This window comes from Pseudorasbora parva, chromosome 15, assembly GCF_024679245.1.
Source record: "Pseudorasbora parva isolate DD20220531a chromosome 15, ASM2467924v1, whole genome shotgun sequence".
Lineage (NCBI taxonomy): Eukaryota > Metazoa > Chordata > Actinopteri > Cypriniformes > Gobionidae > Pseudorasbora > Pseudorasbora parva.
In genome coordinates this window covers 9,499,524-9,515,315 of record NC_090186.1, presented here as the reverse complement: position 1 = coordinate 9,515,315, position 15,792 = coordinate 9,499,524, and the positions used below count along the sequence as shown (strand labels likewise).

Below are 15,792 nucleotides of genomic sequence, written 5' to 3'. Positions count from 1 at the left end.
CACACACACACACACACACACACACACACACACACACACACACAGCACAACAGTGACTTTAGCTGTGGTCTTACACTGCTAGCCTACATTGTACTACTGAAGAAATTAAAATAATTGTTTAACAATATTTCATCTTTGTTATGAATGAGTTTGTCTGGAATTTATCATTTTTACTTTTATATTTTACGTTGCATTTATTTTGTTCTTTAAGATAGATCCTCTGAGTATTAGCCTATGTCAAAAATATAAAATCATTTTTTTAATATCAAAATATAATTTATTTCATTTTTAATCTCCAGATCGTTGTTTGTATAGGTCATAGTTTGACTCAAGCTTTTTTGCTCAAAGGTGAAGACCCAACTTTATGCATGTTTTGTAAGACCTGGGTTTAAACAATAATGCTCGTTTATCAAGTTATTTCACTTAAGGTAGTAAGATTAAACTCTAATCTGAGCAAACATTAAACTTTGCTGAAATTAAAAACCTTGATTTGGTCTCTACATTTCATTATGGTAACTCTGCTAAACTATAATTACTAAAACTAAAACTGAAACTAAATAAATAAAAACTAAATAGAAATGTATTTGCAAAATAAAAACTAAACTAAAACTAGCAAAACCATTTGTAAAACTAACTAAAACTAAACTGAAATTTGTAGCAAAATTGAAAACGATACTAAAATAAAAACTAATTTCAAAAAGCAAAACTATAATAACCTTGGTTTCTACTAGGGTTATACAAAGCCATATGCTAATTGCTAAAGTAACCCTTTAAGTACAGCGTCAGTAACTGTTGCAGAGACATTTGAAAAAATAAAGCTACAAAAGATCTAGAAGATGCACGAGGCCAGGATTGTTGTTGTTTTCTCAAATTCCAATACGTTTACGAGCCTGGGCTTATCTTTTATGAGAGCGGTCTGTATTTGTGCTTAAAAATATGTCTGTTTCTCTGGTCATCGTTATAACACTGGCTGCACTGAGGCTGTGTGTGAACTATCAGTGCACATCCCTGTGAAACAAAAGACTCAACGATCAATTGAAGGAGAATCGGTCCCCACACAGTTCCATTAGAGCAGGATAAGAAGACGCCGTGGACAGAGTAACAAATGCCACATATAGCACATGGAGTGGACTGTGGGCTTTTATGTTACTTCAGAGAATGAATGTTAGCGAGTTCACTGTGCAAAATCCTGTGTGAAAACCATATTTTAGGATCTGCTGGGTTAGTATTGTGTCCTTTGTTAGTTTGTTTTTTTCTGCACTTATCCGAAGCTTTATATGTTTTTGGAGCTGTGGTATGTGTCCTCAGGAAAAACCTGCAAAGATTACAGTACTACAAACTGCCTAATTTTGCAGTCTTAGCCTTTCTTGAGTTTAATGAGAATGCTGGGATGTTGTGCAGGAATTATTTAAAACTGTATTAAAGTATATATTGAAGTAAAACAGGATTCTGTATTTATTCAGGAATATCCAACCTGCTTAAAAACCGTCACCTGTCTTATGCCACTGAATATTTCTTAGGGTGTCTTATTTTTTGTACAGGGACATATTTTGAAGAGTCTTGGCCATTGCTATTAAACACAAAGGTATTGAACATTCCGTTAGAGCTAGAGATGCACAGATTGCAATTTTCTTGGCCGATTTCGATTTCTGATTTTTTTGTTAGTGAGATCGGCTGATACCAATTTTCTTTCTAAGGACTATAATTGAGAGCATATACAAACAAAAATCCACTTTTTCTTCAAATCTAAATTTTATATTTATTATAATATAAATTAGTAAACATTACAATAGGATCTTCTCTCACTTAAACAACTCTGTGTTCTGTGCCAGGAAAGAATAATTGAAAATCATTTGTTTTATGAAACAAAACATTATAAATTGACCTTTTTCTCTCATTTCCTTGTCTTACAAAAGTCAAAAGATCCTATGAATGAACAAACCTGAAGTGTACAATATTCCTCCAAATAATAGTTCAGTAATTGGGTAAAAAATGTTGCCAGCTAGGGATGCTACGGTGCTAAAATTCAAGTAGTCGGTACCAATACCATAACATTTTTACGGTAGTCTGTACCAATTTCAGTACCACAGCTAAATGTTTTTTTTTTTAAATATTTTTAATTTAACCAATAAAAAAAAAAGATTTATTATTTATGATGATAAAGTAAATAGTACATAAACATTTAAAGGCTGTGAGCTGTTTAAAAGTAAACATTGTTTATAAAAAAAGATCAAGTGAAAAATAATCAACCATCTAGGCATAATTATTATTATTAGTAGTGACGTATTATTATCACATAGATACGTAGCTAAGGTAAACTATATTAAATATATTCTGTTAATTTAAATAAATAAATAAATAAATAAAGTGAACTTTTATTTTGACGGGTTGCCGTGAAGACCTTGGGGTGTCTATGTTCATATGACAAATTTTTCCCAAATGAAATGGCAAATTCTCATGAAGTGACGGTTTATGCGTTCGGCTGGTCATCCTGTGCCATGAATTCTATCATTTTCTTTGTAAATGCTTTGGCCTTTTCGCTGCTTATACAAAGGAAAGATAGGAGAGGCTGCTGACATGTGGCTGGCTCTGAGCTCTGGCTAGCTTTAGCTGTTTTACCTTTTCTACCTTCTTCAAACTGGGCATGTTCCACATTGTGATGGAGTTATGTGTTTAATTAGGTTTGTAGGTTTGTCAAATTTCATAAATGGCATAATTAGTGTCTTCTTTGCTCACAGTAAAAAAACCATGCGTCCATGCCAATGACGTTTTCATGCGGCTGTGATCGCGAGCGTGGCTGTGACGTCAACGGCACGCTCACCCTCAAAGCAGCATGTAGACGCCGGATCGGCTCAAAATCGGAGACAAGTGCGACTGATCGGCTGATCACCGATCAGGGCCGATCATGCAGAAAATCGGCCAATTCCGATCCCTGGTCGATCAATCAGTGCATCTCTAGTTAAAGAAACTGGAAAATGTCCGTGAGAAACCGAGGATACACAAGGTGACAAACTTCATTACAAGCAGGTGTGCACGTTAAATGAGTATCCAGGCCATGAAACAAGAACAAAGGAAACAGGTAACAGAAGAGAAACAAATTTAAAGCCCTTGAAAATGAAATGAATACTAACTAGACATGACAGAACTCCTCCCTCCGGAAGGCAGCTCCTGACGCCAAAAAGAAGAGAGTGAATAGGAAGAGTCTTAACAGGCATAGAAGAGAGTACCAGGATGGATCTGATGGAGGAAGGAGCTAGGGAGGAGACGAATGTAGGCAGAGGCCGATAAATATCCCAATTACAGGTGGCAGAAGAGAGTACCAGGGTGGATTAGATGGTGGGAGGAAAAAGGGAGGAGGCGATGGTAGGATGATGCAGTTGGAAGCCTAGAGCACAGGTGGTACAAAGGAACATGGTGGAATTGAAGATGGGAGGAGCCAGGGTGGAGTTAGCGGCCCAACCAACAGCCACAGATTCGAGAGATCTGGAGACCTGGGCCAGACCGTCTGACACAGTAGACCCAGAGGTCTGCTGAAGGGATGGAGGGACAAAGCACAGCAAGAAGCCTCAAAGTGACGAGTCTGACGAGGAGCCAAGTTGATGTAGAACATTTTATTATTTAGAAAATTACACACTATTATATTTCAGCTGACTGAGTGGAATTTTTGAAGCCTGCAGAAGGCCTGATGGTCTTCCAGATGTCAATATGTCTAAAAAAAATACTTGGAAGGTGCTGGGCTAGTTTATCACGTGGAGAAAGAACCTTTGGAAAAAAATAAAAATATATAGGTAGAGGTGGGTTACCATGTATAGGAAGAATGTATGGTACAAATGAGTTTTAGCAAAGCAGAAGCCTGGAGTTGTCTCCTGCAGGAGAGGCTTGGCTTTGGGGGAAAAAGTTTTTCCAAAAATCAAAGATTTGGACAGTGCTTTTTTACAAGACACCATGTCTTTTGGTTCCAGGGTATACGTGGCTGCATGTTTTCAGTTCCTTGCAGGCATTGGCATAGGCTCTGTGTCCGTGATAAGTGTCAGCGCAGTGTCCATCTCTGTGTTGGGTTCAGGCTCCTTTCCTGCTGTTGGTGAGTACTTGGGCTCTACAGTGGCCATAATCCAGTTAACGATGGCATCAGCTGTGGGTAAGCACACTATAGACATCAAAGGTTTCCCTCTCTCTGGGTTCCTTTCTCCATGTTCTGTAATTCCAGGGGGCTAAAATAGTTAGCCCCTGTCCAATACAGAGACTTTAATGCCTCATCATTAAAGTTAGTTTTTACAGCCAGTTGACAAAAGCGGGAGAAGTACTTCACAACAGAGAGGTCCTCACGGGCTAATTCACTGAACTTGGCTGCAAAACCCTTCTTTTTTTCTGGTTCGGTATTCTGTCACATATGAATACCGCACCAGAAAATAAGAAGGGATGAATAAGGTGGGCGAAGTAGACTCAAATATAACTTGAGTTATTAACATAATGGAAACTCAGGAACTACACTAACAATGAACACTAGCAAAACAATACACTCTAATAAATGCTGGGTTAAAAACAACCCAAGGTTGAAAATGGGCAAACCCAAAAATTGGGTTGTTTGAACCCAGTAAATGGACCCATTCAAACAACCCAATTTCTGGGTTTGTCCAGACCATGACTGTGAGAAATAGAAGAAACTTAAATACACAAGGTGACAAACTAAATTTTTAGGGCTCAACATTAACGCTTGTCTGGGACAAGTTGAATTTTTGAAGGGTTAAGAGGGTAAAACTTTTTGAAGTGAAAGAGAATTTTACTTGCCCGACGGACATGCCTGATTAGAAAGCCAATAACAAAAAAATAACCAGCGAATCACCAAAAATGCAAGAATGATTCTGCATTCATTTAGTGTATGTGGCGATCGATAGTGGACAATAATATATAATTAACTGACAACAAGGGCGTAGGTTTGGTCTCAGCTTTGGTGGGGACATCCCACCAGGTTTGCCCAGATTATATAGTCTATTATTTATTACTGAGTATGGAAATGCACCATAGTTTGGGAATGAACGATTATTAATTTATGAGGCTTTTCAGCCCAATCCAGTACCATAATAATAATAAAAGACAAAATACTCTTTAATTGTCAAGTTCATAAATGATTTTCAAAACTGATTTGGAAAAAAAACACAACATGCACACAAAATTACTTATTTTCAATATAAAAAAATGATTGTGGACTGGATTTTTTTTTTTTTTTTTACCTCTTATCACATTATTGAGCATGTCAAAGATTAGTAACAACTTTAGATTTTATGCATTGTTAGTTTTTGTACAGGATCAGTTTTTGTTTCTCCCTCATTTACTGTTCGTGGCTGTTTTTGCCCCATTGACTTCCATTATAACCACATTTTTTTATTTTAAAGCCATAATGCTATATAATCATGCACAATCACTTTTTATATTGAAAATAAGTTATTTTGTTTGTAAGTTTTTTTTTCCAAACCAGTTTTGAATCAGTTTTTGAAAATCATTTATGAACTTGGCATTTAAAGAGTGATAGTAGTGATAAGAGTGACAATTAAACAATGACAACAGCTGAACAATAAACATGGAATCAAGTAGGCCTATGCAAACTTGCAACAGAACACATTTTATATTATTTTACATTTGATTATTTTATTTATTTCTAAAGAACTCTTTAATAGCCTATATTGGTGCACTTTAACTTCTTAATCCGCACCGGATCGTGGGCGGGGCGTCTGACGCAAGTGGGCGTGTCTCTACTTATAATTACTTTTGTTTTATACAAACTGTTCAATCAACTATCACAAACTATGCATCATTTGAAAGCTAAAACACTCAAGATTCATGTTCTGAACTCGTTTTTGCAATAAATACACCAGAGAGGAAAGGGTTAAATTAAATGCTAAAGCAGTGGCTATTTAAACATTAGCATAATGAACGCGGTACTCATCTTTCATCTCCTGACGTTCAGATCAGATCGGACGAATCCACAAAACAACAGCATACATGTCTGTGTAAGAGTCCACTCTTCAAAATGCATCCCACTTTTAATCCAAAACAACGAAAAAATAAGGGGAAAAAACTAAAAATCCTCCGTTGTTTGCATAAGCGTTTTGTGTTAAGAGTAATCAATCATGTCCATTTTCAATGAAATAGCGATTGTAAGCCTTATTTTGACAATCTCCCCTGTACTGTGGACTGTTCCGGTTATATTAAACCCTCCCAGGTCTCTCTCCTTCAATCAAAAGCTGACTAGGACACATAAATAGAAAGGGAGCGCGTCACTGGGTGATACATCTGTCAGTCAAACTCGCCGGTCCTTTGTTGGATAAGCCAGTCAATGCCTAGCCAATGCATAGCCAGCATAGATTTGATTGATGGATGTAGTAACGAATCAAAAGACAATATTTTGCGTAGTTTCTGTAAGAGATGTCGTAAGAAGCATTGGTGAATACCTCATGCTTACTTAGCTGTTACTTACCGTCGTCTCCACAGTTTTCATTCATCGTATCCAGCGCCTGCCAGTGTAAGCACACATACTTACACACAACGCGCAGACTAAATAAGAGACTGTTTTTATCAACTAAATGAGTTTTTTTTACACTTGTAGATTCTGTAAATAGTTGTTTTAGTTATCAGGGACTGCAAATGCATTATAATTAGCAGTTTATTGAAAATTTATTTGAATAAAAACTACTCTTTACTATTACACAAATGTTCTAATATAATTGGACTTTATTGAAAGGACGCCCAGTCTTTTTTGACATAAAAGCTTACAGAAGCTACATTTTTGAGAGAATCGTCCTCAAATTTTAATCAAAGCATGATCAGACATTCAGTTTTATATTTAGGTTATTTTCAGGGCATAAAAATTAAAATCTAATATTTTTTTCCATAAGGGAATAATAAAAAAATAAAAACGTGAGTCACTTACATGCATATTTCCCCTTGTTTTAATCTGTCCCTATACTATTTGAGTTATTATGACTTTTGGGTAACATAATTTAAAGTGTCTAGTTTAAAATAAGACCACATTTATGGATATAGACCATAGGGTTTAAGAGCTGCAGACATTTTTATTTGGGGTATGTCATTTTTTTATTTATTTCTCAGCACAGGGCGAGGGTTAAGAGGTTAAAGGGATGGCTCACCCAAGAATAAAAATCCTGTCATCATTTACTCGCCCTCATGATGTTCCAAACCTGTATGAGTTTCTTTGTTCTGCTGAACACAAAAAAAAGATATTTTAAAGGAAGTTTGTAACCAGGCTGCTTTGGGGGCACCATTTACTTCCATGGTAGGAATTCAACATAACAAAGAAATGTATACAGGTTTAAAAAGGAAATTGACAGATTTTTCATTTTTGGGTGCACTGTCTCTTTAAGCAGTCATTTTGAACCAGTAACCACTTTACTGAAAAAAAATGTTCTGAAATTCAAACATTAAATTAAATTTTCTTTATTAATTTACTATTATGACTATATTATTATGCAATTATTTGTCACATTTTTATCAAAATATTTGTTAAATGTCAAACTTTATATGACAGGATTATTTATTATTAATATAGCCTATAGCTAAATTATAAATTAATAACATAAATTAGGCTATAATCTATTAATTAACCGGTCTAATGTCTAGAAAAATAAGTCTGCCAAGCTTTGATAATGTATGGAATATTATATTAATATATTATCCATTAAATGGCCTACCTAGAAGCACGGATGTGTCCGTCATCATCGCTGCTGCTTTCAGTCAGACAGTCTGAGACACTGAAATGCTTCTCTGCAAAGGTTGCAGTTTTTCCTAGGTTCATCGTAAGTTACTGGACAGACTCACTGATACCTTTTTTTCTATTCAGCCCTATATCTGGAAATCCTCTTGCGTTTAAACGGTGGACGCGAGCTCGACATGTTTTTAAAAAAGCGCGCAAGTTTACAGCGCATGTTCTCGAGACTCCGTCGCTATGGCAGCAAAGCCGCTAAAACCCAATCTTGTGCATCGCGTCCCGTATTGGTTTGATACGGCGGGACGCGTCATTTTGCTTGTAAATACGGGAAGATACGGAATCGATCCATATAGCAGCACGAAGGAGTTTGCTAAAATATTGGTGGGGACAATTTTGCCATCTTAAAATATTGATTGGGACTAGTACCTAGCGTCCCCCCCTAAACCTACGCCCATGACTGACAATAACATGGTGTCGCTGTTGATGCTCGTGCAGCCTTTCGAGGAGAAATCACAAATGAGCGCTGCTCATTTCACAGAGAAACTGCGGTAAACATTCACAATGTGAAGTTTTTATATTTATAACATGATATAGTTAAACAACATCACACAGCAAAGTGTGCTGTTTTCCTGAATACCATCACGACTGAAAATGACACTGATTTCATGACAGTTCCATAAACAATTCATTAACATAAGTAAGTCACTTACATTTTAGATGCAATATTGACTGTTTCTGTTCTATTTCAGCAATGAAAATAGTTTCAAACAGCAGAACCATAACGCTTCTCACAGTAACAGTGTGTTACTAAATGATTCAGTGTTTTAATTAATCGGTCGAATCAAAGATTCATTGACTTGTTCGTAAACGACTGCCTCATTCGACTCAATGATTCACTGATTAAGACTCATCTGCTGCCACCTACTGGTGGTTTAGTTTGATGTTTAAACATACTTTCAACATTTATTTGTTTATTAAAAAATACAAATCTCTTAACATTAAATGCAGTTGTAATTGTTCAATGTAAATTATTTAATTTGATTGGTAACAGACATATAGTGTCTTATTCTAATTTAATGTATAGATCAAATTTAAGAATATAATATGAAACCTAAAGCTTAGCCTATATTTAATAAGATTAGGGGGAAAATGCCCTTTATAAAAAGGTAAAAATATCACAAATATGCAGATATAAAATATGCCAAAGCTGATTGAACACTGGTGAGAATATTGCTTCAGAATAAATTATATTTACAACTCACCACCTCACACACACAAAAATTAAATTAAATAAAACTTATTTCCGAACAAGCAATTTTTTTACTCTCACAAGTGAATGACCGATTTACTTGCCCGAAGGAAAAGCAAATGAACATGCTTAATGTCGAGCCCTGAAATTACAAACAGGTGTGTTCGTTAAATGAGTATCCATGACAACTGATAGTGGCAGAAAACTAGAACAAAGGAAACGGGTAACTTAAGCCAGAGAAACAAACTTAAAGCCTTTGAAAAAGAAATGAATACTAACTAAACGTGACACCTACATTTTACTGACCAATGTACGCTCTTAAAAATAAAGGTTCCAAAAAGATGATTTCACAGTGATGCCATAGAAGAAGACAAAAGGAAGATTGGTAACACTTTATTTTACAGTGTCCTTGTTACATATGTTACATGTACTTACCATAGTAACAACAGTTAATTATGCATAATTACTTGCAACTAACCCTCAACCAAACCTAACCCTATAGTAAGTACATGTTGTTAATTAATATTACTCACTACTTAAATGTATAATTACACTGTAAAAATGTCACCTTTAAATAAAGTGTAACCTGACAATTTGATCTTTTATAATTTTATTTTATAACCTCAAGAAACTTATTCCACTATATAAAAAAAACTTTGGAGCAATGAAAATGTTCGAAGGATGTTAAAAGTTCTTCATGGGTTCTTCAATGCCAATAAATAACCTTTATTTTTAAGAGTGTAATTGGATTATAGTACCGCAGAAATAGCCCATGTGACAACTCCCCAATGTGACAACTAACCCCTGAGGTCTCCCTTGAATTGTTGTTTTTATTTCCAGAGTGGAAAGAATGATTTTAGCTCACCTAAAATGGCAATAACCTCATCATCTTGAATGACCTCCAGCGATCCAGACACCACGAAGCAAAGAGTATCCACACTCTCCCCCGCGTGGAAGATGAGATCTCCTGGAGCGCAGTGTGTGGTCTGGAACTCTACCGCCAAAGAGCGCAGACAGCCGTCACTGGCCAGCCGGAAGGCAGGGTGCTCGTTGAAAACCTGGCGGTTCAGGTGCACACAGATGTCTGCACGCATGTCTTTAGGACAGATGGACAGAACCTAACAAGAAAGCAAGGAAACCTCTTAATGACACATTCCCTCAAATGTATGTACTGTACACAATTCATCTCTTCTTGTTAATAGCTGAGATTTGTTCTACAGGTCCTTCTCAAACAATTAGCATATTGTGATAAAGTTCATTATTTTCCATAATGTAATGATAAAAAATAAACTTTCATATATTTTAGATTCATTGCACACCAACTGAAATATTTCAGGTCTTTTATTGTTTTAATACTGATGATTTTGGCATACAGCTCATGAAAACCCAAAATTCCTATCTCAAAAAATTATCATATCCTGAAAAGGTTCTCTAAACGAGCTATTAACCTAATCATCTGAATCAACTAATTAACTCTAAACACCTGCAAAAGATTCCTGAGGTTTTTAAAAACTCCCAGCCTGGTTCATTACTCAAAATCGCAATCATGGGTAAGACTGCCGACCTGACTGCTGTCCAGAAGGCCATCATTGACACCCTCAAGCGAGAGGGTAAGACACAGAAAGAAATTTCTGAACGAATAGGCTGTTCCCAGAGTGTTGTATCAAGGCACCTCAGTGGGAAGTCTGTGGGAAGGAAAAAGTGTGGCAAAAAACGCTGCACAACGAGAAGAGGTGACCGGACCCCGAGGAAGATTGTGGAGAAGGTCCGATTCCAGACCTTGGGGGACCTGTGGAAGCATTGGACTGAGTCTGGAGTAGAAACATCCAGAGCCACCGTGCACAGGCGTGTGCAGGAAATGGGCTACAGGTGCCGCATTCCCCAGGTCAAGCCACTTTGGGCTACAGAGAAGCAGCACTGGACTGTTGCTCAGTGGTCCAAAGTACTTTTTTCGGATGAAAGCAAATTTTGCATGTCATTCGGAAATCAAGGTGCCAGAGTCTGGAGGAAGACTGAGGAGAAGGAAATGCCAAAATGCCTGAAGTCCAGTGTCAAGTACCCACAGTCAGTGATGGTCTGGGGTGCCATGTCAGCTGCTGGTGTTGGTCCACTGTGTTTTATCAAGGGCAGGGTCAATGCAGCTAGCTATCAGGAGATTTTGGAGCACTTCATGCTTCCATCTGCTGAAAAGCTTTATGGAGATGAAGATTTGGTTTTTCAGCACGACCTGGCACCTGCTCACAGTGCCAAAACCACTGGTAAATGGTTTACTGACCATGGTATTACTGTGCTCAATTGGCCTGCCAACTCTCCTGACCTGAACCCCATAGAGAATCTGTGGGATATTGTGAAGAGAAAGTTGAGAGACGGAAGACCCAACACTCTGGATGAGCTTAAGGCCGCTATCGAATCATCCTGGGCCTCCATAACACCTCAGCAGTGCCACAGGCTGATCGCCTCCATGCCACGCCGCATTGAAGCAGTCATTTCTGCAAAAGGATTCCCGACCAAGTATTGAGTGCATAACTGAACATAATTGTTGGAAGTTTGATTTTTTTTGCATTAAAAACACTTTTCTTTTATTGGTCAGATGAAATATGCTAATTTTTTGAGATTTTGGGTTTTCATGAGCTGTATCCTGTATGCCAAAATCATCAGTATTAAAACAATAAAATACCTGAAATATTTCAGTTGGTGTGCAATGAATCTAAAATATATGAAAGTTTAATTTTTATTGTTACATTATGGAAAATAATGAACTTTATCACAATATGCTAATTTTTGAGAAGGACCTGTATTTTTGACCTGCAACTGTATATTAAATATATTTTTGCTACGATCATAAGGAAAAAGTGAAGTATACATCAGGAATAAAATAACCCCTTCGTACTGATACCAGAGCTCTTTGCTTCATATTTGGTTCCTGATCCTCTCTTAGGGTTTATGCTACATTCATGAACAGCTGATTGCACATTATTCCACTTATTACATGGCTACTTGTACAAAACAAAAATATATAAATAATATACATATAATATAAAATATTATAAAGATAAAATATAAAAGAGTATATAAAATATGAATGAATGAAAATAAATAAATGAATGAATTAATTAATACTGATAAGTAAATTTAAAGGGTTAGTTCAGCCAAAAATGAAATTGATGTCATTAATGACTCGCCCTAATGTCGTTCCACACCCGTAAGACCTCCGTTCATCTTCAGAACACAGTTTAAGATATTTTAGATTTAGTCCAAAAGCGTATGCAGACTATGCCCACTTTACTCTCCATGTCGAGAAAGGGAATAAAAACATCATCAAAGTAGTCCATATGTGACATCAGTTGGTTGATTAGAATCTCTTGAAGCATCGAAAATACATTTTGGTCCAAAAATCACAAAAACTGTGACTTTATTCAGCATTGTCTTCACTTCCTTGTTTGTTTTCAGATCTCAAATAAAGATTCAAACGGTTATGAATCAGTGAATCGATCAATGATTCAGATCGCCAATGTCACGTGATTTCAGCAGTTTGGATCACGTGTTTGCATATGCTCTGGGACTAAATCTAAAATATCTTAAACTGTGTTCCGATGAGGTCTAACGAGTGTGTAACGACATTAGGGTGAGTCATTAATGACATCAATTTCATTTTTGGGTGAACTAACCCTTTTAAAAAAATGGAATGTGAAAAATGGAATAAGCCAGTTATTAAAATAATCGGCTACAGCAAAGATTTGCATTGGTAAGCAGAGAGTTTATTTGCCTTGCTGCACTTCATTACTTAGGCTAGAAAGAAAAAAGTAGTCAAACAGGAACATGTTCAGTTGCTGGTGGTATTTGGAAATGTCAGTTTCTGAATATTTCACTTGTGTGCTGTATACAGTGAGAGCTAAATTAACACTGAGCTCAAGAACTTATTACAAAAAAAGATCCAGAATGTGTATACTGTAATGCTATCAACGTACTAAGATTAGCTGCCTTTAACACAATTGATTAACAATGAATTTTTATGAATAATAAAAGATGATAATAACTGTTTCAGTCAGTTAATCAACACTGAGACAATCATATTTTTTTATAAATAAAAAATATTTACAGGCCAAATACAGGCACTCATATACACACACACACACACACACACACACACACACACACACACACACACACACACACACACACACACACACACACACACACACACACACACACACACACACACACACACACACACACACACACACACACACACACACACACACACACACACACACACACACACACACACACACACACACACACACACACACTTGTTTGTCTTTTCCAACATTAGCACCACATATACCGTGTATGTTTGAGTGGATTTGACAGTAACTCTAAAAGGAGTGGATTCATTAAAAACCTTTTTTTGTTGCTGTCTTTATATCTGTATTAATTTTAATTTTATGAGACGTGTGCGTAAGCATGTCTGCTTATATACGATGTGGGGTTACAGCATTAATATTGCATCTTTAAGTGTCCAAATAATGTGGCATGTACTAGACGCTTCATAAGCTAATATTTCTATTAAAGGCAGAAGCACATGAAGGGTGCTCAGTGCATGGATCTAATACACTTTACTTCACCAGTCCAGAATGCAATTAAAAGTCTGCCGAAACCAATTATACTTCCTCAGAACACTTGTACAGGATCTTTCTGGTCAGGCCTATTCTGTGTTCAATTATGACCATTGCCATATGTCAATAAATGGAGAGGATTTCTCACCACATGCTGCATTAAAACCAGTTAGGAGAATCCTTTATAAGTCTAAATTTGAGCCAGGGGTTGAATAGATTTACTTAAATCCCCGAGGGTTGATGTCTCCTGGGATATAATGCAATTTCCCATTTTTCTTCTAGAATGGAATAAAAAGGGGGGTCTTGATGGAGAGACACTTACATGAAAAAATATTTATTTGTTTAATGTTTCTGACAGAATGCTAGCATCTATCATAAAAAAGAATGTAAAGCATTTCTCTTTAGTTCAGAATTGGAAGTGTTGATAGAGATCTGCTCATGAGCCATTATGTATGTTACCACCATAAAGAATAAAGAAAAAGTAAATAAACAATGCCTTTCATTAGGGGCCAAGCACCGAAGGAGTGTAGGCACCTATTTTATCTGTTGGCGTTCTTATTCTTCTCCCACTCTGGAATTCTATGGCAGCTCATAGAAACACTTGCAGGAAAGTTATGAAATTTGACACACAGATAGAGGACCGTCTGAACTATGGCCATAACAAATTTGGCGTCTCTAGTTCAATCCCTAGTGCCACCAACTGTCCAAAGTTTAATGAACATTTGTGGTAATACCGTTTGAACTTTTTTTCAGATTCCTTGGCACAAGATCCTTTTCATTTTCCGTCGTAAAGGTTTTTTGCCATTTTTTTTTCTTCCGAAAAACCAACCAGATCATCCTCAGACCATGCTGAAAAAAGTTCAAATTCAAGTTGATTCGTCGAACCGTTCTTGATTAGCACGCAAACGATTTCGAAAAAAAAGCACGGCAAAATGGATGTGAGGCTATATCTTTGCAACACTTTAGCTATTTTTGCTTCTAAACCTTTGGCTAAAAATCACGAAACTGGTCTCTTTATATTTGGTGCTGCACGCCGAGACAAACAATACCCAATTTTCCCATATTGGCCATTTTGAATTTTGTTGTAAAATGCTATATTTTACTAGCCTGACGTGGTCATACTCAATTCTAGTCAGAATATGAGTCTGAATCTGCTCCATTGGGCTGTGATTATGGGGCGTGTTTCAACCGAACCAGGAAAGACATCAATTGGATAGACCTACAACCAATCAGAGCAACGAAGCGACGCATTACGCTAGTTGTCAAATGTTAACAGAGCTCAACTGCACTGTGTTGTCCATGGTGGTGCCAAGTTCACGTTTTTGTTTTCTATGTCCGTGGGTTGAAGCGACAATCAGGTGATATATAGACCCATGAGTGCGAATTTTAGCAGGCAACCTTGCCAAAATAACACACATTTTACCCCCCAAACGCCATTTTTCCCCCGGAGAACCCCCCGAGAAACTATTGTTTAGGGCAAGTAGTTGGCGGGTTTTGTTGTAAAAACTTGGCATCCCTGTCAGCACGTGCACTGAAATCAGGCTGGAATACACGATCTTTGCCGGTGTTGTAAAAAAATTACATAATTTATTGATACACAGAGTATTTAACCAACATGATCATCATTACTGAGAGAAATTGTGAAGGTGAATGCATATACAAACAAGCTCTCCGTTTAGGATTGAACAAATATAATCCGAGCGCCTTTGATGACGTGCATGATTACGTTACTGTTGATCATTTGTCCGTCATCGTCTAAAGCCCGTCCTGATGATTTCATTGGTCCGAACAGTTTCTGTTCGGAGATAATCACTCCTCTATGGAGCAAGGCCAGACCGAACTGCCCGACCTAAAAATTTTGTGGGCGGGGCTGAGTTCGGCTGGCATCCAGGCTAATATTTTACGTACGCACTGGCATATTGTTACGAATATCGGCACCATGCCTTGAAGGTACTCAAAAAGTTTGAGATAGCGACACCTTGTAGTCAAAAGTTATAATGAAATTTCTAAAACTGCTAATAACTTTTGATTAAATTAGCCTATTTTAATGATCTTAACAGAAGATATTGGGTCAGGCCGAGAACATAGATACCAGTTAACTTCCTGTCCGCCATTTTGATTTTGTTTTTAAAAAAAGTTTCCAGCCACCACCAGGGTTTTTGATCATTTTCACAGAAATGTAATGTCTATAATATTTATATGGA

General features: G+C 36.9%; 1 protein-coding gene across 3 annotated transcripts in view; it reads right to left on the bottom strand.

Moving 5' to 3' along the window:
- kcnh5a (potassium voltage-gated channel, subfamily H (eag-related), member 5a) overlaps nt 1–15,792 on the bottom strand; it is a 139,431-nt gene that overhangs the window by 26,441 nt on the left and 97,198 nt on the right. For all 3 annotated transcript variants that reach the window (XM_067417035.1, XM_067417036.1, XM_067417037.1), the window contains one exon: nt 9,838–10,090. In XM_067417035.1, the coding sequence (XP_067273136.1) occupies nt 9,838–10,090 (253 nt within the window). The remainder of the gene's footprint in view (nt 1–9,837; nt 10,091–15,792) is intronic.